Below are 24,289 nucleotides of genomic sequence, written 5' to 3'. Positions count from 1 at the left end.
TTGATTGTAGTTCCATATTGTATTTTATTCACTTTTCTTTTTGTATTAAGTTGGCAATATCTCTTTCTCAACACTGGTTTGATTAACAGAAAACACATCACTGTCACCGTCTGGTGACTGATATTGTCCTTCTAATCTGTGAGGAGGCTGTTTTTTTTCCAATTACTGTATCCTTTTTTTTTATATAAAACTTTTTTCATAAACTAGATATATAAAATGTTTACTGTAATCTCATGGGCTCTACACTTGGTTGACCATATTCTAAAGGGCTACACTAAATATCTTCGCTGAACACATGCACGCACGCACATACATAGTAGATAAACCATTCCTATGAGGAAGTGAACAAGGCTCAGCTGGTGTAGCAATAATCTCTGTAGATAGTTTGTTGGTGTCGGGAGCCTGTTTGTTAGTGTGGAGATGACCATAATTTCTGATAGGTTGGGGACGTAGTATGGCCTTGGGAGTCACCTCCTCACTCCCACTGTTTATGCCTAAAACAATAAATATGTGTTGATCTTTTCCTTTATGACACCTACAGTGGTGTTTCAAAGTTTGTGAACCCTTTAGAATGTTCTATATTTCTTCATAAATAGTTCTACAGTAGACAGGGAGAACCCAATAAACTACAATGTATTTGAGGGAAATGATCCAATTGTATGTGAATGTCAAATGTCAAAACAATGTGAACTTCAAGGATTAGCAGTTCATTTGAAGGTGTTTTCATTCACACAAATAAACCCAGTTACGGTTGATAATTCCTCGCATTACAATAGGGCTCAAAATGGACCACAAGGACCCTCAGGGTTCCTTGAGGGGGTTCCAAATGGACCCTTGCAGGTGAGTGTACAAATGGAACCAAATGGACTTCTACAGGTCTATTTGCTTCCCTTTGTACATTCTGAGAGTAATGGGGGTTTGATATCTTTACTGATCATACATCTGATCCACCATAATCAAAAGGATAACGGACAAAAGCTTACAGCCTGTTTCCATTGCGGTCCTTAGTATGAGGTGTGTATGAAGTCATGTAGTGTGGTATAAAGTGCAGAATGTGTCCATTTTTTAAAAATAAATCGGTGCTATTGAACACCCTTTAAGTCTTTGTGTGGGTTTTACAAATAATTAACCAATGAAAAGTATTAAAAAGCGCTTCTGACTAAACATCCTAACTCCATTGGAGTCAAACTGTTGTTCAAACCTCCAATTTGTGGAGATAGTTGTTTTGTCCTTAATTGATTAGAATTACCTGTCTCCACATTAATGGTCAAAAACCTCCTAACTCCACTTGAGCTGTATTTGGGTAAATTGGTGATACTATATAAGGACGCATTCAAGTACTGACAATGTATAAAGTCACCATAGCAACTATGACGAGGCAGTATTGTGTTGTTCTAAAAACGTTTTTTTTTCATTTCCTAATAAAATTATATTTTGGACATAGCTGGTTTCTGTCCCACAGCAAAGTAATGCTTATTTTAATAATAATCGTGTAATTTAAAATTACAAAAAAGTACTTAAGTAGCTTAAGCTAGGCTGGGGTTAAAAATCATAGAACTATCTATCTATCTAACAAGACCCTCAGGGTCATACACGTGCAAATGTACCCTTACGGCTGGAGTTAAATTAACATTAAAGATTTTATTTACCGTGCAGTCTGCCAAGTTCACTGAACTCGGTTTATTCACTAATACTCTACAATAAAACAACATATTCACAGTGTAATAACAATACCATACTCTATGGTATAAGAAAACAATCATAATCAATACAATATTTTCTGATGGGGGTCTTTGGCAAAATACATGTTAATTCTGAGTTTGAGAACCATTGTCACAAATAGATGAGATAAAGTTAAAAACATAGTTCTACATGATATTCCTATGCATATACTGTATAGGCCTATTAAACAATGAATGAGTTAAATCAGTATAATTTCCCAGACCATGTGCACACTAAGCAGCAGATGTATCCACGGGGGATTCAGTTACTGACGATGAATCATACAAATTGTTGTAAAAGGAAATGCTGGATTCACTTCCATGCTGCGTACCCTGGAAGAGAACAGAAAAGGGTTTGATAGTCTTATTTCAAGGGAGGCTTGAACGCACATGTTGCTGTTTGAAATCTATATACTTACATCTATTTTACAGTCATAAAGATCAAATACAGCGTTCTGGACAACTGCCTCATCTGTCATGGATTGATGCTGGTTGCTGACAGGGAGTAGACAAAGGTTAAGTCAGCAAATCCCATATAGTACCGTACAGTATGTCACAGATAATTTCACTGTAGTATTATTACAGTATGTACATTATGTATGTGAACCTCATCATTATGATCATATTTATTATAATAATTGTCATCGTCGGCATCATCAAAATTACATACGTGTTGAAGCACCTCCTGTAGACAGAAAGGACAAGTATACAGCCAAGTCCAGCCAGCAGACCGAGACCAACCGCTAGTCCTATGACCAAGGCATCTGCAGACACAAACACACACACAAAATACACATGAACACTCAACTACTATGTGAAACAAGGGTCTCAGCTGACTCAAAAATAGTCCCGTTCTCCCATTAACCACTTTCTACCTGTCGCCCGTCATTATAGGCAGTGGTACTCTGAGTCTGCCCTACATACTCCAGGGTCCGGGGACCCCCAGGGGTCCTTCAGGGGGTTCCAGGGGGTACCCCCTCAAGGATTTTAATTAAAGGTAGGGTAAGTGATTTACTTTGGTTAAAATAAGTGTTAAATAGCCCTATATTCTGATAGTACTCATTGCTATAGAGTGTTTGTTCAGTAAAAGGAGTCTCCCATGTCTCTCCAGCTCTTTATTAAACAGAAAATGCATTTTCAGTGCTCTCTCCTGATTGGCTTAAATGTTGTCACCTACCTGAAAATGTACTATATTCTGTTTACTAAAGAGTTGGAGAGACCCCTGTGACCGAACAAACGCTTTGTAGCAATGATTACTATCAGAATATAGTACTTTAACCTTTTTAACAAAAAAAATACCAAATAATATCACCCTACCTTTAATTAAAGGTATAAGTTTTATAACCACTGATGTAAGGCATAAGTGGTTATGATATGGAGGGTATAGCGTTTACCATCATTATGTGGTGGGTCAATAGGGGGCGGTGGTGAATAGCATGAGTCAGGTAGGACAGTGACATCATCCAAAGCCACTTTCCAACCACCGTCCATCCCCCTCTGATTATACAAACACCAACTGTGAGAAGAAAAACAGAGTCATTCAGATTAACTGTTCAAATTATAACTAGAAAATGTGCTCCTCGGAGCACAAGTCTCCGCCAGCAGACCCGTGCTATTTCACTTCTTGAAGCAATGTGTCATATGGGAGTCCTCGTAATTGACTGGTTTGTTCAAATGCTTGTCTGTCTTCTTCATCTTCATTGTCTTGAACAGTTTCAGCAGTTGATTGGTGTGTTTGATCTATGTCAGTTTTCTCTAGTGCTACATAATGTATTTGATCAAGGTGGCCAATTGTTACAGTATTAAGACTTCGGCCTTGTTGTGGGATCAATTCAACTCTATAGTCCTCTTCTGTGTTACTGTTGTAGATGAGTAAGCTTTCTTAGCTTTGGCCTTCTGAGCCTTTGCTTGACCAATGTTAGGTGTTCTCAGAGGGACACACACACACACGCACGGACGGGTGATTTGTACTGGAAGGTACTGTTCCAATCAAGACTGATTGATCCTGTCTTACCTCACTTCAAAAGGCATAAATGGCCTTTTGAAGTGACACACCTATTTATAGGATTTTATTTCGTCATGCGTCCCTCTAGCCAATCAAAGGCATTGGTGTCAACATATTGACACGTGTCACGTGGAGCTTGACCAACGTTAGCTTGGCTAGGGGCCATGCTAACACACGGCGGGACGAAGCGAAAACATACTCTCCACCTCCGGCGGAGACAATAATATCACAGGAAGAAGAAATGACGATGGAAAAGAATATTACATTTAGCCTATTTTATGTCCAGACAATTAAAAGGACGAGTTTCTACAAGAATCTTCCAAAAGACACATGACCTGTACAAGTATTGATGTGTAGAGCAACAGTGATGGGAAAGTAGACTTTCCTATTAAGGGTGCTCCACAGTAACATCCTCAGTGTTAATCTATCCATTTGTACACTCTCAGAGTTAAATTAAAGCTATAATACTGAACTTTAATGTATAAAAAAAGTTAATTTAACCAATCTGTAGTGTATGGTACAGTATGTTAATACAATATAACTAGTGCATCTACAGTGAGTTGGGGGTAGTCTCCATACTCAGGGAAGAGTAGGCAACTCTTCCTTTGAGAAATTGAGACCCTGGTGTCAGGGAGGACGCCTACTGGTTGATGAGTAGTACCGCCGGAAGCTAACAAGCACAATCATCTCCCTTGACCAAGCTGGGATTGTATCTTGAATGAGAGGTACAAATGTGGTCTCTCATGCGGCAGAGCAGACCAGGGTTCAAATATAAGAGGCATGAAGTACAAACAGTTAATATTAGAATTATATATTATGTTATTATATAACTCAGCCACATCAAATCCTGAATTAATTTGTAACACTGAGGAGTTTACTGTGTCATAGAGCAACTGGCTATACATTGGGATTAATTTTGCATTGACCACAGTACACTAAAGTATCTTTAACAAAACTCTGCATCTGAGCTGGTCTTTGTCTGCCACCTTCTCTGAAAATTATATAAAACAAATATAAAAACATATTTTTTGTATATTACATTTTTTATATTTTATATCATGACATGTGCCTGCTGTGGTGTGACTGGTGTCGGCCGGGGTCGTGTCGGGCGGGGTTGGTCGGCTCTTTAACATTGCCTTGTGGCAAGTAGGAAAGGACAGATATAAACGAGCAGATCTACAAGCTCAGCGACAGCCCAAAGTGTTGCACTTTTGCTGTAGAAAGATGAGATTTACAACCCCAGATAAGAGGGTGGAGGCACCCCGGGGTCGACAGGAGTCAGAGTAGGGCCAGTCCATTATTATTAAACTGGGGGTTTGCTTTTGTGTGTGTGCCTGATAATTAATTATTTCTTGGCTTTAGTATTACAGAAATTGTTAGATTGAATATATAGTCTACCCACACAACACAGATATATAAAAAGTAAGCATAAGCTGTTTGAGTTACATTATTTTCAAGTACTTAGCGAAAAACACCCATTTTGATGTGGTATGGTCCATTGGCCACAGCTGACCCCAATCAACTAACGCTATATTTCATTCCTCACAAAAACATGCTGTTGATACAGCGAATTTAATTGCTAAGCCAAATGTCACATCGGCTATTTGGAAATATTTTGGGCTTGAGCCAGACAACAATGGCAAGCCAAAAAAAATGGATCAGGTAGTTTGTCGCATTTGTGGCTATAAGGTTCCTGCTGCTCGTGCAAACACTAGCAATGCAAGGTCGCATCTCATCATGATTTATTTCAAACATAAATGTGGAAAATGTTATAAAATATTTAAAGTCAAATGGATATTTTTGGAAAACAAAATATATATATATATATATAAAAAATATTGTGTGTGTATGTATGTATGTATGTATGTATGTATGTATGTATATATATATATATATATATATATATATATATATATATATATATATATATATACACACACACACACACACACACACACACACACACACACACACACACACACACACAGACACACAGACAGTGTTCTTTTAACAGGTTTGTTCATTCTATGTTGAATTGATTGAATGTTTTTTAAATAGCTTGGGTCGGAGTCACCAGTGTAATTTCACTCTCATATATATACCTCGTCGTACGATAGTGTCTTACATCACATGTCAAAAAGAGCAGATCTACAAGCTCACCGAGCTTGTAGATCTGCTATTTCCGGCAGCCGAGACCAGTACAAATGTGGTCTCTCATGCGGCAGAGCAGACCAGGATTCAAATCCCAGGCAGGACATAAAAGTTACAGAATGCAGCTTTAACACTGAGGATTTTGCTGTGTACTGAACGTCATAATACTAAGATCACTATTACCCAGAATGGTTGGTCATGGTCAACAGACACATTGGCCCTCTGCCACCTGCTTCCCTTGTCCCCAGTTTCTGTCCATTTCAACATGGCTTTCCCATCTCCTCCCCCAGTCAGTGTTTTTCTGGGGAACAGGACATATCGTAGGTTTATATTTAACCACATGAACCCTAGCGTCCATATTCTGGCGTCATGCGCTCATGCCATGACAGGAGAACATTCCGCAGGAAATAGTCGAACATTTGGCCGATCTACAAGCTCACATGAGGTGTGAGCTTGTAGATCGGGACCAACCAGGTGCGTTTCTAGGCATAGGCAACCTAGGCATACTGAGAAGATATTGACATGATACTGACCATGATATTTACATGATACTGACCATGACACTGACATGATACTGACCATGATTCTGACCATGATACTGACCATCCATGATACTGACAATTATATTTACATGATACTGACATAATACTGACCATGATATTTACATGATATAGCCTACTGACATGATACAGACTGAATAATAACAATAATAATAACAACAAAAAAAATATTCTTTTCGGGTGGTGATCTCGCCTAGGGTGCCGGGATGTCCAGAAACGCCACTGGGACCAAGATTACACCCCTATGGGACCCCAGTTAATGAAGTATATACTATATAAGGTTTAAGAGGTTAAAAGAGGAGCATACCAGCCTTTTTGACATGTGGGTCCCTTGTCATCACTCTTAGTTACAGTAACAGTAACTATTGTATATTGTTTTCGTTATTGACATACTGTAAACCTATTCATGATTGATATTGAAGTATGCCTCTCAAAACATCACATGAAAATCACCACGCATCTCAGTAATATTTTGTTACTTAGTTCATTAGTCCATTGTGCCATAATCCATAAGTATGTCCCATGTGCATGTATATGCGTGGGACTGGAGGGCACAATGGATGTACTTTGGACCCATATGTCAAAAAGGCTGCAGTGTGCTCCTTAAAGCTTCTTCTGTGATAATAATGTCCAATGACGACCAGAGCTTGTCAATCTGCGCTAATGTAATACTGCTAAAGGCTTGGCATTACAGTAATTACCTGTCAAATACATAGACTTTGAGAGTCCCCACATGAGAGCCATACATGTGGTACCAGAATGCGAGACAGTGCCCTCTTGTGGCAGGCTGGAATTGGTCACTGATCAAAAAGGACTGGTCTCCCGACTGGCCCAGTGAGTTGTCCACAAGCAGATAATAGCCTATGGACAGCATGGCATAAAAAAAAGAAATAAAACTAAATTACACATACAGAACAAAAGATTGGGGAAGTACATTACATGGAGCTACTGCAATCCAGATAAAATCAACCCTAAAGAAACAGAATGCCTGGGCCTGCTGCTAATGGGGGTTGCATTGTGGGAAAGTTAAGAGATATACGACTGAAATAAGAGGCATGAAGTACAAACAGTTAATATTAGAATTATATTATAGAACTCAGCCACATCAAATCCTCAGTGTTAATTCATTAATTTGTAACACTGAGGAGTTTACTGTGTAGACCAGTGTCATAGAGCAACTGGCTATAAATTGGGATTAATTTTGCATTGACCACAGTACACTAAAGTATCTTTAACAAAACTCTGCATCTGAGCTGGTCTTTGTCTGCCACCTTCTCTGAAATTCCCAGGACTCACTTTTGAGACCCGAAGAAAATGAGTTGAGAAAGGCGGGTATAGTCACCCTGTTCTGAGTTGGTGGTATGGTCAACGGCAGGCCCCGCGTTGAGCCTTGCGTCGAGCCCTCTGCCCCTCAGGCAGTCTCCCTGTTCCACACGTCCGCCCACGTTGCTCCAACCACACAGGCTGCCCTCAAAGTCACAGAACCCAGGAGACGGGCACGGGCTGTCAGACACCCGCACGTCATCGAACGCCACGTCGCCCTCCTGGGTCATCACCAGGGTAGAACCAGCCCTCACGCCTTCCACAACAATCTAACCAGATAGGCGGGGGGATGGACGGGTGGGCGGACAGACAGACAGACAGACAGACAGACAGACAGACAAACGGATAGATGGAAAATTAAGGTTTTGGAAATATACGATTTTATAAGAAAATCCAAGAAAATATAAGATCTTTAAATACATGTTTTCTTGTCGGTTTTTCATTCCTTTAATTTATGAAAGGAATTCACAGATAAAAAAATAAATAAAGTTTTACTGTTAAGTAGAAACTACTGTATAAAATGATTTATCATTTTTTTTTAAAACAGACATTATGCATAAAACATCTTTTAACCAGACATCATTGTTTGCTCAGAAGTGGCTTTGAAACTAACAAATGAACAAACCATACAGGACTTACCCTGTAAGGCTTCACATGTTGCACCAGGGAAGCCTGGGCAAACCTCCACAGTGGTCCCTGGTCTCCTGACTGGGAGAAGAGCAGGGCCTTCTGGCCGTCCTCATTCTGCTGGTACACATTCAGGGCACCCATTCCTCTGCCATACATGTGGTACCACAGCTGCACACACCTTCCTTTACCTTGAATTAAGAGCGGGAAAGCATCTGTGTCGGTTTAAGATTCCTTTGGCCATTCAAAAATAACAGATATACATTTTCATGTCAAGGACCCCCAAAAATGATATGTATTTTGCCGCAGACCCCCCCCCCCCCAGAAGCAAAGATTTTAGTTAAAGATGTTTGCTTGAAAAAAGAACAAATATATATAAGATTTGCAAAAAAAATCAACTACAAATGGGAGGCTGACACCTGCTACTACATTCCCATTTACGGATTAATTGATTGATAAACAGTGATCATTTAAGCAAAGAGGAAATTATGCCGAAAGACATTTCCTTATCTAACAAGTTGACATTACTGACAACAATGCAAAGACTCAAATGTTTTGCAATGCATGTGCCCGTGGATCCCTATGTGTCACAGTAAATCATCATTTTGTGCAATGTATAATTCTATTCTATTCTATTCTATTCTACACTACTCTGAGTCCCAGTTTGTAGATCACCTGTATGGTTTAAGTCAACATTGCCATTACCTGCGGGGTACAGTGGGGATGCCATTCTGGCTGTCTGGCCAGCCAGGTCGGCGACAGAGGAAGTCACATAGTAGTAATAGCCAGTGGGTGTGTGGGTGGTGTGGTCGCTGTCTGGTCCTGTGTTAGGGTTGGGGGTGGGCCCAGAATGTCTGATCCAGTCTGAGTTATCATCAGTCTGCTGCTGCCAATTACAGCTCCCTTCCTCGAAATCACACACATCTAGAGGATAACGTTTAGTCATTTGTAAAATCTTTACGTATACATACAGAGATTTTTTTTTGTTTTTCTTATTCAGTAGAATGCTGCCGTTGCCTTGAAAATATCAGCTTCTCTGACCATAATATGTGACCATTGCCTAGGCTGTGGCATGTTCTACACTAAACAGACCAGACTCAGTACCTGAAGCAGGACAAGGCCCAGTGGTGAATGTGATGTCATCTAGAGCTATGTCCCCCGCCTCTCCTCCCACCGAAGCCTCCAGAATCACTTGGTGAACTTGCTGTGAGGACACATGTCTCTGGGCCTGTCGCCACTCATCCCCCTGACTGCCTGACCGTTGCCACACCTACAGTACAGGAAGGACAGTCCACAATGAGGATGTGATACTGACAACCTAATCAACAACACACTCCTGAATGTAGGATATGATTAATGTTATTTTGCAACAACAGTTTCACAATCATGTAATTATAACGGTTTGAAATGGCTCTATATATTTCGTAATCAACTCATAGTTGTTGCTCTTATGACTACCGTTCGGGGAAGTAAGCTGTGCAATCTCCACGGGTCAGTCCAAGGTCACTATTAAAAGTGTAGGCCTCATCAATCTCTATCAAAATTCCCATCTCTAACTTGAGCTTTTCTATTTCTTCATTCAGCATATTTAACAGAATGGTAGCTACTATGAGATTCATGATGCATAGCCAGCTGTACATCTGATTGTATTAACAATAAAAATGTACTATGGTCTTGCATTATACTGTACATCTGTAAACTGTAAATATCAGTAAATCAATATATAGCCAACATAAGAATTGGCTCTTGTCATTAGAAACTCATGAGTATTATTTTATTACGTAAGAGTAAGGGTAAATGTATTGTTTCAAATAAAAAAATCACATCATAAAAACTTAAGAAGCATTTGACACTTATCTTTCATGTTTTTTTGCTTTTACTTTGAAACTGAACAGAGTTACTTTTACCAGTATTTTTGTCACGTTATTAGGCGTTTGTAGAACCATCTTCAGAGATCCCACTGTAGCTCCAAACATGTGGTACCAAAACGAGAAACAGTATCCCTTTTCTCCAGCAGGGGGAAGCAGTGATGACTGAATCTGGGCCACATTCCCCTTCACACTTGGTAGGGAACTCTCAATGTACAGATACTGGCCTGTCAAACAACACAAACAGAACTAGCCAATAAGAAATACTGGACTTTATAGCTAAAAACAGTCGTTGAGTTATTACATAATTTAATCACTTTAAATTCCAATTTAAGCAAGACAAGACATGTTTACACAAAAACAATAGACCGTTTTCTGTATAGCTTAGTCAAAATTCATTAATCATGGAATGCTATTAATCACCCACATAATATCCAGGGAGAATGCTAATCTAAAATATCCTAGCTCACGGTTTTCAAAGTTTTTCAGGCCAAGGACCCCATATGCTGAGAGAAACACGAAGCAGGCACCCAATTGTATAAAATTGTGTTGCAATTTAAAAAGTGTTTTTTCCCCTTCCTGTTGAAGACCCATGGCCTAGCTTAACTGACCAGTGCCAGTGGTGTGGTCTCCTGCAGGCCCCGTATTGGGAGTCTCAGTGGGACCAGACCTTCTTTGCCAGTCAATCTCATCCTCAGTTCCTTGGTATGGACCCAGCTACACAGATCCCTCTCAAAGGAACAGCCATCGACAGACAGAGCTGAGGACAGAAAGAGGAACTTCACAGTTAACGGTCCAACCATAATTTCTGCTTGTGTTTTACAATAGTGTAAGGTGCAGGGCATTGCTGTGGCAACTAATTGTACATCGGTAAATACAGGTACGGTATGAAGTGCATGAAATAAAAATAAAGTCCGCACTCCGCACACTGGCAAAATAAGCTCCACCGTTTATTGCTCGATTCTACGTTTCGATAACACACAGATCTGCTTGCAAATGACTAAATAGCATACTTGGGGCTTCATGTTTTCTCTCGTTTGGTGGATTTTGCACAAAATAAAGTCTGTAGTTAACATACAGTAAACCTAAGTCATTGACCTTGGTCAATGATTGCACCTGTTAATATCTCAATTGTGACTTTTGAAGCTGTTAATGTGCTTTTTAAAATGTTGATTATTTTCCCTGTGTGATAAAAAAAATCATAACAAGTGTTGATTTCACAAATCGTGTTAATATCATATAAGCCTCTTTTTTTTTAAATACAAAGCTTATTTCCGTTATTTATCCAAAACCCAACGCAAAAAAAATCTGTTGAAAATCTGGCTGTTGTTGGGGTCAAGTACACATGCTTTGGAGAAAGAGATGTCATCCACAGCAACTACCGTATTTTCCGCACTATAAGGCGCATCTTAGTATAAGGCGCACCTTCAATAAATGTATTATTTTCATATATAGGGCGCACCGCATTATAAGGCGCATCCGCACTATAAGGTGCACTGACGGTGCGGCTTATAGTGCGGAAACCAAGGGAACCAATATTGATACATATATAAGGCACATCGGATTATAAGGCGCATCCGCACTATAAGGCGCACTGACGGTGCGGCTTATAGTGCGGAAACCAAGGGAACCAATATTGATACATATATAAGGCGCATCGGATTATAAGGCGCATCCGCACTATAAGGCGCACTGATGGTGCGCCTTATAGTGCGGAAAATACGGTAACCCTCTTGTGCCGTTTCCTTGCTGATAGCAGAAGACAATCTGGGGAGCAGACATACTATAAAAACGTAGGCCATGTGGGTAATTTTCTGTCATGCAAGTGAACTGATGAATCATACAAGAAACAAGCCACGGCCATGAATGTCGTACAGTTTTATTGCTACAGTTGAGCTACACATGCAAATTGACACAGAGTACACTCACATTCACAGAAATGACCTATGTACTTTTAGCAAATCTGTGTCACTATAGTTGATTTAATCTATTTTATGAGCCATTTCATATTACAGTAAAACTAAAACTAATTGCTTTAATTACACACGGTATGAATACCATATGATTAAAAAAATTGTGTCATATATTCTTAAATGTGATGATGCAATGGAAGCAAACAAGACAGGTTTACGGGTCCATTTGGTTCCATTTGTATACTTTCAGAGTTATGGGGGGTCTTTGACCTAATTTTTAAAAAAATGTTTGAGAACCACTGCTTACTGAATGAGAGGTTCACTGACCTTGCTATTGGTGGTGGATGTGAGGGTGACCTCTGCCCTCTGCCAACTGTAGTTGTGTGATTGACCTTTGAGCCACAGCACTGTGTCCCCGCTGCCAGACTGGTATGTCCTGGAACGCACAGCAAGCGTTCCTATCACATCATCCAGACTGTAGAAATAGAATCTAACCTACACATGGACAGACAGCAGTAAGAATGATGTGCTTTTGGTTTTATTTTTTCAGCAGTGAAGAAGGACAGGAAATGAGACCATAGAGGAGCAAGCATCAATATTAATATTAACACTGTAAGTGATGTCATTGTGTAATCTCCAATTTTATTTTCCACAATGTCACCATGACAAAATATTAGCAAATTGTAAACGAAGATTAGAAGTGAATCTTATTCTGTTGTACAAAAATCAAACCCAGTGTGAAGTGGGCGGTGTGGTCACAGTGGTCATCACAGTGATGGAAGTTCACTTAAAGAAAAGTAATATTGTGGACCAACCATTGTACACCCCTAACTTTAAAAAAACATAAATGTGTTTTTTTTAAGTGCACAGTCCTATTTATAGGGCTATGCACATGTGTCATGTTTCATTAGCCAATCACAGTCCTGAATAGACTGTGATTGGCCAATCACGGTGCAGGGTTAGGGGGGTACACTGGTGGCCAATCACAGCGCAGGGTTGGCGGGTGCAAATATAGAAACCTCACATATAGGGGCGGTTTCACCGCCCAATAATACTTAGATTATATACAAAGAACATATACAGTAAAAAGGCATAGTATATTATACTATAGGTACATCTGGTGAGGCTAAGTGGGAAAATATGCAACTCTCTCATGAATTCCTATTAAATGGAACCGTATGGGGCCCATGTGGCCGAAGTATTCAGTATTCAAAGTATTCAAAGCATTTGGTGCTGGTTATGCACTACTTCTCCTTGTCTGCCCTAGCCAGAGGTTGTAGAGGTCATAACTCTCCACTATCAACAAGCTATAAGAAATTGTTAAGACTGATGCTTACAAGCACAAAGAGAGAGATTTAGCAGTACTCCCAAAATACATAGATAATATGTCAATCTGTACTTACAGTACAGTTGGTGCTGGGTAGTAAGGTGCCAGAGAGTATCTCAGACGTCTGACCTTTCTCAGTCAGGGCAGCCCCAGGGATGATAAAATGACCTGAAAAATAACAATGCACATGTTCATGTCAAATGTAGAGTACCCTGCAAGCTTTTGAAAATTTCATTTCATTCTTTCATTTAGTCAACCAAGAAGAAACTGTGGTGGACGCCACGGCAGCATGCATGCTGGGGAGTGATACAAGATGTCAACAGACAGAGACAACACAGTACAGCAGAATTCCTTACCTGCGGCAGTGTTGATAGTGTGATCTCTGGGAGGTCCGTGGCCAGGCCAAGCGGTCTCCCCATTCTCATGTGTCCAATGCATCCCGAGGATATCCACCTCACTCCTGTTCCAGGAACAAAGGCCCTCCTCAAAGCTACAGCGATCCCTCCCACCCTGTTGGTCTGTGTTATAGCAGAGAAGGAAACAAATGGGGAGAGTAGTAGAGACTGTTGGCCGGCTAGAAACAGGTACAGGATAATGACTGTGGTCTCGTTGCAGCTCTCAGATGTCTCCAACTGTCTCGTCTCCAGATATAGTCAGAGTTTCAGGAATTTAGGAAAACAGGCAAATTGTTACAATGATGGTGAATGCATTGTTTGAAAGTTGCAAGAACTGGTTCCATGGGAATGGCTTTCATGAAACAGTAAAATGCCACAAAAAGATGGAATAAAATTTAAAACATGAAAAGCAAACACAGTGGGGGTTACAGGTTAATCTGATTATGATTATGATTAACAAAGACTGAACTTGAATTACGGTAGGCTACAATGTATGAGACACTACAGCCGACATTTAGCATTTCAACCATTATAGCTGTTACAACTTACCACAGCTGATCTCATCGGATTCATCGCCACAGTCATCACTGAAGTCACACACGCGGCGGTCACCAGAGATTTCGACCCAGGACGATTCGACCCGGACCATTCGACCCGCTCTCGACCCGCTTGGACCTGACTTTTCGACCCGGACCGCGAGAGAGAGAGACAGAGAGAGACATAGAGAGAGAGAGAGAGAGACAGAGACATAATAATAATAATATGTACATTGATTTACCAAACAATTATTGTGTTGGTGTTTTTATTTACCAAACAATTACAAAGCTAATGGAGGCTAATGGAGGCTAAAGGGAGCCACCCACAGAGACACAGAGACACAGGCCATCAACGATCACATTCCTAAGGCTAGCAGCCACCATCCTCATCCCCATAGCAGAGTATGACGTTTTTTGCTAGTGGGGTTTTGTGAATAATCACATGAAGTATAAAAGTATGATATATAAGAAAAGTTTACACTATATTATTTGTATGTGTTATGGAAATGATTATTTTGTCATTCAGTCATAAAGTGACGTTCAGTCTACACATTAGCAGCAGCTCTGTGTTGTCTGACAATTATTCTTGCACTCATTTTATTCTCCCATATAGAACGACACAATGTAACATAGCCCTGTTTACACAATGCTGTACCCCCCTCCAACTGTATATGTTCCCCATCTTAAATCTTGAATATGGAGAATTAGGCATCATATATGAGATGCAAATATTATAATTGGGCGTTTGTCTGTTTTCTGTTTTTATGTTTTGTGTGAGGACTGCGGATGAAAATTAGCATCTTTGCTAATCCCGGTGTATTTACGTTCATGTGACGTTCATTAATATGCTCTGTCCTGTCTAAATAAACAAATAAAGTAAAGTAAAGTAAAGATAATTCGACCCGGTAAAAACGGGTCGAACGGACTCGAATTTGCGGTTGGGCGAGTTGTCCTGGGTCGAAATCTCTGGTGACCCACGCGGCTGTGCTCCACACACACTGTGTTGTTGCAGGTAAACATGTCCTCTGGGCATTGGGGCTGGGGCTCTGGAAAGAACCACATGACAGAATGTACCATAGAAGAGTAGCCCTGCCTGATGCCCAGAAGCCTAACATCTCCCCCGATCCCAGGTGGTCACAGTGGGGGTTCTTCCAGGGTGGGGTTTCCCAGGGGGTGAATGTTAGCGGTCGTATTAGTATTAGAACAAGTAAGACGCGCGAACGCTGGAAGCGAACGCAGCTCGAAAATTGTGTGTGTGTGTGTGTGTGTGTGTGTGTGTGTGTGTGTGTGTGTGTGTGGCAGGCTGTGTCTGCTGCACTCTGGCGCTGCACTCTGGCGCCCTCTACTAGGTAGTGCATGAACACAGACACACCGGACACACACACACACACACACACTCACAAGCCGAGCAGAGTTTCATAGTAGGCTCCACTTGGGCGGAGGCGCCTCCTTCCGCGTTCGCAATTATTACAAGTAGTATTGCTATTATTAGAAGCGTTAAGGGTGAAAGCTGATCTACAAGCTGAGCTTTTCTGCGTTTTCTGTGTGCAGTACCTAGCATAAATCAAGCATAAACCAGGTGCTGGTATTATTGTGTGTGTTTTTTGCCAACCTGGTAGGATGCAGTTGGAGAAATCCACGTCATCAATGGCGATGAAGGTTCGAGTGGCTTCAAATGCGACGGTGAAGTCGTCTGGCGTCCGACCCACTGCGACCTCGCCATGACGCCACAAGTCTCCCTGGTCTCCTGACAGCCACCACAGCAGAGTGTCTCTGGAGCCCTGCTTCAGAAACACCTTCAGTTCACCTTGTACGCCTGTGACAACAAACAGCTGGTTCATGAGATCACAGGCAGGAAGTAAATACATGTATTGGATGGATTGACATACAGACTTGGATGCATGCAGCTCATGCAGCTCTCTCTCACACACACACACACACACACACACACACACACACACACACACACACACACACACACACACACACACACACACACACGTCAATGTTTAAATGTTAAATACATTTGATGCTGCTGAGCAGTGTGTGTGATCATCTGATACTGTCCAACATGCTTGCGAATATTTCCTGTGAAAAGGCATGAATGAAATGATAGCACCGGAAGCTAACAAGCACAATCATCTCCCTTGACCAAGCTGGGATTGTATCTTGAATGAGAGGTACAAATATGGTCTCTCATGCGGCAGAGCAGACCAGGGTTCAAATCCCAGGCAGGACATAAAAGTTACAGAATGCAGCTTTAACACTGAGGATTTTGCTGTGTACTGAACGTCATAATACTAAGATCATTATTACCCAGAATGGTTGGTCATGGTCAACAGACACATTGGCCCTCTGCCACCTGCTTCCCTTGTCCCCAGTTTCTGTCCATTTCAACATGGCTTTCCCATCTCCTCCCCCAGTCAGTGTTTTTCTGGGCAACAGGACATATCGTAGGTTTATATTTAACCACATGAGCCCTAGCTCTCTCTCTTTCTCTCTCTCTTTCTCTCTTTTAATGCTATAGATATGCAATATATCTCAATCCCAGACAATTACAGGGTTGATATAGAGAGTTGACAGAGGTGAATATGTGATTGCATTTGAACTTAAAACAATTGCTGTGTACCTTTGCAGTCGGCTACACCAGGTGCAGTTGAAGCCAATCTGAGACGTGACACATGCGTCACAGCTGGAGAACTGGTGACATGCTGGGAATGCAGAAATACAATGGGCTGAGTGAGAAGAGTCAGAGGCAGAAGGACAGAGCCTTGCATAAGATAGTGTACAGTAGCTGTGCAGCTTGCGTCTAAACCAGGGGTCTTCAACAGTTTTTCTGGCCAAGGACCCCTTAGCTGAGAGAGAGATGAAGCAGGGACCCCCAATACATATTTAAACTTCTTCATAGATTTCATTGATAGCCTCATAGACTTGTCTGACAGCCCTATCATCAGTGTTGTGTCAAGTTTTTGTTAATTTTTTCTATTAATATGTACTGTAGGGTTAATGTAAATACAAAATATTTGGATGCCCCCCTGTGGAAACTCTGAGGACCCCTTAGGGGTCCCGGACACCCTGTTGAAGACCCATGTTCTAAACTGTTAGTAAAGATGACTTACTGGGTAGAGGTAGCATCTCAATGGCTGTAGAATTGGAGATCTTGGATTTTAGGATGTCTACTTTGTGGTACTCATAGATGGTTCTCCTCCTGACGTCTGCACCAAGAAAATATGACAGTGGGCAGATCCATAGTGTTGGTATTACATCACTTTTGACAGAAGAACATCTTGAACCTTGAATTGAATTCTACCTTGAATTTAGCAGATTTTTGTGTTTTAATTCAATTGCAGGAATAACAGTCTTATAATTAATCCCTCAAAAGTTTAATTAATGTATTTGGTTCCCTCTGATGGCAGTGATACATTATCAAAGTTTTTATCTCTATGTTCTGCTATACTCACTTGGAATCTGCTCCTAATCATGAAGCACCACAAATGCATCTGAGAGAGCCACTTTAACAGGGTGATTATTTGCAATGATGTCGTTGATGTCAATGGAGATCTATGAAAAAATAACATAACAGTAATTAATGTAATAAGATGAAGAGGAGTGCCACCTCTTTGTAGGCAAAGATGATACGGCCGTCACTGTGCAGGGTGGTCTGGAATGTAAAGGTTCCCAAGTTAAAACTGTCCTGGAGATGAACATGGTCCCATTGCACCACCACCAACGCTGTGCCTACACACACACACACACACACACACACACACACACACACACACACACACACACACACACACACACACACACACACACACACACACACACACAATGTCAGTGTTTAAATGTTGCAATACATTTGATGCTGCTGAGCAGTGTGTGTGATTGTCATCTGATACTGTCCAACATGCTTGCGAACATTTCCTGTGAAAAGGCATGAATGAAATGATAGCACACCTACAGTGAATTTGTCCACCTATGCACAAAATATCAGTACACATCGTTGCTGTTAGGTGGAAACCTCATATGTCCAAAACCGTAACTTATGACGAAATGGAATGGAAATGTTCGGAAATAATGAAAATAGCCGATCTAATGTTGCGACGCATTGTGAGCTTGTAGATCGGCTATTTTCACTACTTTTACGTAGGGCGCAGTATGGGTTGGCCCCCCAGCCCAGTCTTCCGTGAGGAAAAAGCCCAACAAACCCACGGTGCTGCCTTTAAGGAGGGCCTTTCAGGCAAGCCGCAAGTGGAGCCTGCAGTACCACCACGGCCCAAGACACCATCACGCCGGAGTGAAATGTTTGGAGCGGGGGAGTCTGGTGCAACGCTCAGGTCCTGGACCTGATGAGACGAAGGAGGGGCCCGGCCGGGAGGCCATCCACAGAGCCTAGTCCCTCCACGTGCCAGAGCCTCCCCCGGTCCTGGCAGAGTAGTTCCGGAGAAGCAGACTGACTGTCTTTCCCTAAGAGGACTGACCGTGGATAACTACTGGGACGTAAGTCGGGGCTTGATCGACCCCGGCTGGGTCACCTGGGCGAGGGTGTATGTTGCGAGACCGAAACACTCGTCGACCACAGGCTACAACAATGATGATGTGTCCCAGGTGCATCCACGTGATGTTTTTTATTTAATGACAAAAAAAATGACAAAGAGAAAAAGTTGCAGTTTGGAGATACAAGGTTTCTGCTCGACAGCAACGACATGCAACATGCTATAAAATGCAAGGTTGTGTACCTACGCAGCAAAACCCTCAAGCTGGAATTTGCTTGCGGTGTTGCACGCTGAAAATACCCAACCTACTACAAGCCAATTTACCAGTCGATCTACAGCGCTCCATAGCGCAGCGCGTTGTGAGCTTGTAGATCTGCTATTTCAGGAGCGCAACAAATTATATGAGGTCCTTAAGTGTTCATTCAACGCTGAGAATGGAAGAATTGTTTTTACTGTGTACAGCATCACCCTCTCCAGTACAAATGTATTTCTTAGGTGGATTGCTTTCAATGTTGGTTTTCCCAGTAACGTGTGTGTTAGATTACTTACCGTTGTCACAGTAAAGCACAGTGGAGTTTTGGGATAGGCTGGGGTCAAAGTTCGCCATCAGAGGAGCAATATACTGAGTGGCTGTTAGCATCCTATGGATGATGTCTCCTGTGTAAATGAAACCTGTGAAGGAGAGCACGCAAACAAGCACACACATGCATGCACACACACACACACACACACACACACACACACACACACACACACACACACACACACACACACACACACACACACACACACACACACACACACACACACACACACACAGGTCACCTTAAGTTATTTTGTAGGGCATGAAGACACAATGGATATAAACCATTTCATGACCTTAAAATTGTATGGTTCCATCTGATATTCTGGACTGGAAAAAGGTTACTTTCTTAAAGCCTCCTACTGTATTAGTATTGCGATCAAACATTTATAAATATTGCACTGTACCTTATTCCATGTTTCAACACATTTTAGTCATTTATAATTCTCCACTCACAATTTGCAGACAAAAGATTGAGTGGTGGCGTAGCCGTAGAACACTTACCTCCAGTTGCCACGGTGATTTCCTTTAGTATATGGCCATAGAAAGGAAAGCCAAAGGACAGATTCACTCTCTGAAAGCAAAGGAAAGCATATAAGAGAATAAGAAAATACACACAAGTATTGAGTTCAGACTTCAGACCCAGTGTGTTTTTAGTTCTATTCTGTTTGGAAGAAAATCGATTCCCTGAATTAAGATTGCGACGATTCCAATCTTGCCTTCTATACATTTTCACTTTTCTCATGTATTCCTCCATTGGCCATTTTATACACAGAAGATAAAGACTAACAGTGATTCAAACTATTCTCATGAACAGAGTCCATACCGCTGCTTGTCAACCCCACAGCTTGAGAATCACTGGTCTAGAGGGTTTAAGTTCTGCTCTAACTGCTCATAAATAGTGCACCATACTGTACAACAATATTCACCTACCACTATCTGTGTAGCGTTGCCATGTCCTTCCTCAGTCAGCAGGTCAGGGTCAGACTCCTCTAGCTGGTGCTGATCTCAGTAGTGGCCCCTCTTATCAGCGGCCCAACTAGGGGACACAGACTTGTTCCTTGATGCCCATCTCCTCCACCTCATCTTGGGGCCCTCTTCATGTATGTCAGTCCTTACTTCTGGAGGGGCCAGTGTCTTGGTTTCAGGCTGGTAGACTCCTATGGATCACAAAGGAGGGCCTATGTTCTTGTAACAGTGCTTCGTCACCTCTTTTGTTTTTTACCCATTCTTGATTTTTGTGTTTGAGAGAACTTTTAAGGGTCAAAATGTGCCTAAAGCGTAAAACCGTCTGGATTTTTGAGCTTCTGCGGTAGAATTGGCGGAATCTTTAATGGCCTATTCAATGCAGAGGCCACTTTATATCAAAGACATCCTCTAGATCAGGGGTCTTCAACGTTTTTTAGGCCAAGGACCCCTTAGCTGAGAGAGAGATGAAGCAGGGACCCCCACTACATATTGTATAAAATTGTGTCGCAGATTCTACAAGCCGATCTACAAGCTCACAATGCCGATCTACAAGCTCACAATGCCTCGCAGCGCCAGGTGTTGTGAGCTTGTAGATCTGCTATTTTGGCTGAAGTTCTCCTTAGAAAGGGGTAGGGTTCAAGAGGTTAATGTAAAATAAAAGTTCCTATCACGCAAAGATTTGGCGGCCCCCCTGTAGTAACTCTGAGGCAGATGCACTAGCTCTCCCTCCTCTGAGGACCCCCTAGACCCTCTGTTGAAGACCCCCCCCTGGTCTAGATGAAGACACAGCACTTCCAATCGTGGGTGCTATCTGCAATGGGACGAAAACAATCCCCGACCATCACCATGTGGCAAACACACACATGGTCACCCCATCATTCTCCCTTCCAGTGACAACTCTGTGTGCTAAGACTCTCCTTCACAGCAGAGAGTGAAGGAATGTCTCACATTCCTCACACCAACAGTCCCAGCACAAGGGATATGGGGGAGTGGCACTATTAGCAGTGTGGCTCTATGGGGCCTGATGCTCTATACTTCATCTTTGACACATCAGTAACAACTGTTTAAATGTTAAAACGGTGGTGGAGAAAGTAGACATTTTGTCATCTCACGATGGAATGACATTTATGCGCAATACCTTTATAATAATATGACCATTGACTTAACGGTCAAAATATACCTAGCTTGATATCATGTAGGCCTATGTTTGTTTGTCTGGATTATATTTTATTAGGTTTTTTTTTTTGTATCGTCTTTTTTGGAAAAGAAAGTAAGAAAACGATAACAACGTGGGGGGAGGGATGGGGAAAGGGAGACAATTCAAAAATGTCTAACTGCTCTGACTTGTCAATCTTAACTGAAATTAATAAAGATATTTAAAAAATATATATATATAAATATGTTAAATTTCAACTCTCTGCAACATTTTTGCCACAAAAAAATAAAGATGCGATAGAAATGTGATGCTATATTAGCTGTAGTATACAACCCTCGTAGACGTATTTATGATTCTGACGTTTTCAATCTACGAGAATCTCGTAGATTGAAAACGTCAGAATCATAAATACAGCTAATGCTATATGATAGGCTTACTTGATGTGAATGAGGTGCAACATGGACAGGACCAGAACACAATAATTGTGTAGCTCTACAATACATCATCAAATACATTTTAGAAGCCTACAGTACCTTACTCTTATGGAAGTGTCCAGGGGCCATAGGCTTATCATGTTATATAGACTGCAATTTTGATCACATCAACATTGCCCTCATGCCATGTCTGATTAAAAAAAGAGAGATTTTGAGACTTACCATAAACACATGATCTCCATCTGGCTGATAAGTGTAAAAGCCATCACCATACCCGTGGTGAGATGCACTATCCTTAATGCAGTAACCATCATGCTTCCCAATCAAAGTTCCAACTTCACAAAACGCGTAAATGTGCAATTCTGACGTTTAGTCTGACTCTGTCACACTTTTCTTACAGTTGTCCGGTCAAAAAAGGCTCTGCTTTCTCAAAGAAAAGAAAAAATCCGTATAAGTCTTATCGTGGACAGCGAAATAGTGTTGCATTATAGCCTATAAATGTAAAGTTAGTTGACGATCGAAGCCCCGTGCGTAAAATAGCCTAAAAATGTATTCCTCGTTAGTTCTTTGGCGTCCCTTTCTCTGTCAAGAGATCCATGCGATACTGCAGAGTTGAAGGCCTATTTCTCCTTGTATATGTGCGATGAGGGCTTGAAGCTTGTATGGCAGACAGTAGTAGTTCATCATAATGATAAGCAGTGCTCTTACAGAGAGCTGTTGCGCGGAGGAGGAACATCGCTGCGTCAGTAGAGTCTACACTAGTGGTTAATGTTTTGTATTGATAATCAAAATCTACAAAGTAACTAGTAACTAAAGTTTTCAAATAATTGTAGAGGAGTAAAAGTATAATATTTGCCTCTGAGATGTAGTGGAGTAGAAGTAAAAGTACTGAAAATTGGGAAATACTCCAGTAAAGTAAAACATACCTCAAAATTGTACTTAAGTACTAGTAATTAAGTAAATTAGTTACTTTCTACCACTGCCAAGTTAAAAGCTTGTATGAAAAAGTGAATGTTTCACCTAACACACACACTGCAATTTGTGTAATATCCAAAACTCTGCACAATAAAGACGATGTCCTACTTAACAGCGACATCTTGAGGCCATACAAACAACAACAGGAGTTGACCTAAACTAAAGTACTTTCCAATTGGAGGAGGATGGCCAACAGCAACATGACAGCCACAATAAACCATAATCCCCAAAAGCAAGTTTAAAGCATATAAAGCACAGTAAAAGTATAACATCTTAGGACTCCATTAGTACCTGTTGTACCTCTTTTCATGCCTGTCTGGCATACATAAAATAGTGGAAGCATCTTCTCACCACCTCAAGCTTAATACAGACAAAACTTCTCTTCTTCTCTGGAAAGTCTTTCCCTTTGCAGAAAGGGCCTCAGAACTGTGTTGCCAGTAGGGCCTACCTACTTTGGTGTGCATCACGGCCCATTTGGACCCCTGGTGGTCCCCAGACCTGATGTTGAGAACCAGTGTGCTAATGGCCCATCCTGTATCTCTCATGTCTTCTTCCTTCTCTACCTATTTTTCATCTTTCTCCTCTTCTTGGTTATTGCTCCTCAAAATGGCCTGCAGCACAGCAGCTATAATTGTAAACTGTTGCTTTGATTGTAACGTACCGACCTCACAGACACATTCCTTGTGTACAGTATGTTCAAACATACCCAATGCAGGACTGGATTTTCCTCATCTGTACCATTGTGTGGATAAGCACAGTCAACACAACTTTACAATCTATCTCCATCTCTTCCTTTGATAAACCCTCTCAACTGAATTCCTTCCATCAAAATGACAGAAGAGTGAATCTTGTTGCCTTTGGTTTCCTTCAATATTTAACATTCTTCAGTCCTTCAGGTGTCAAAGGGTGTAGCTGATAGGGACATCAATCCTGACCTTCATATTTCTGCTTCAAAGCCTTGTTTGAAAACCCTGCATGTTCATTTCATTGGTAACATGCATATAGTCTAATCCATTGGTTCTCAAAGTGGGGTCCGGGGACCCCCAGGGGTACTTGAGGGGGTTCCAGGGGGTCCCCAGCTAAATGATAGACAGGAACCAAATGGACCCTTATGGGTCTGTAACTCTGAGAGTGTACAAATGGAACCAAATGGACCCTAACGGGTCCATTTGGTTCCATTTGTACACTCTGAGTTAGATTAACATTGATTTTACAATATAAATTGGGGTCCCAGAGATATAAATTCCATT

At 41.4% G+C, this 24,289-nt stretch overlaps 1 protein-coding gene and 1 long non-coding RNA gene across 2 annotated transcripts; both read right to left on the bottom strand.

Annotated features, from left to right (window-relative positions):
- Positions 1-1,660: 1,660 nt before the first annotated feature.
- Positions 1,661-2,471, bottom strand: LOC308094073. The gene is made up of 3 exons (XR_013933918.1): positions 2,392-2,471; positions 2,141-2,216; positions 1,661-2,054 (listed from the first exon to the last, which is right to left on the bottom strand). It is a non-coding gene; the product is annotated as an uncharacterized lncRNA (long non-coding RNA).
- On the bottom strand, positions 2,471-14,539 carry LOC308093540 (MAM and LDL-receptor class A domain-containing protein 1-like; the record flags this gene model as incomplete). The annotated part of the gene is made up of 13 exons (XM_080439876.1): positions 2,471-2,485; positions 6,061-6,178; positions 7,734-8,029; positions 8,400-8,578; positions 9,093-9,311; positions 9,492-9,657; positions 10,295-10,482; positions 10,867-10,972; positions 12,131-12,151; positions 12,496-12,663; positions 13,572-13,663; positions 13,852-14,013; positions 14,440-14,539. The coding sequence occupies 13 exons, from the start codon at positions 14,537-14,539 to the stop codon at positions 2,471-2,473; spliced, it is 1,830 nt and encodes a 609-aa protein (XP_080296002.1).
- Positions 14,540-24,289: the final 9,750 nt, after the last annotated feature.

This window comes from Gymnoscopelus braueri, assembly GCF_963280865.1.
Source record: "Gymnoscopelus braueri genome assembly, chromosome: 10".
Classification (NCBI taxonomy): domain Eukaryota; kingdom Metazoa; phylum Chordata; class Actinopteri; order Myctophiformes; family Myctophidae; genus Gymnoscopelus; species Gymnoscopelus braueri.
The sequence above is the reverse complement of the archived record's forward strand: the minus strand, read 5'-3'. Positions and strand labels throughout refer to the sequence as shown.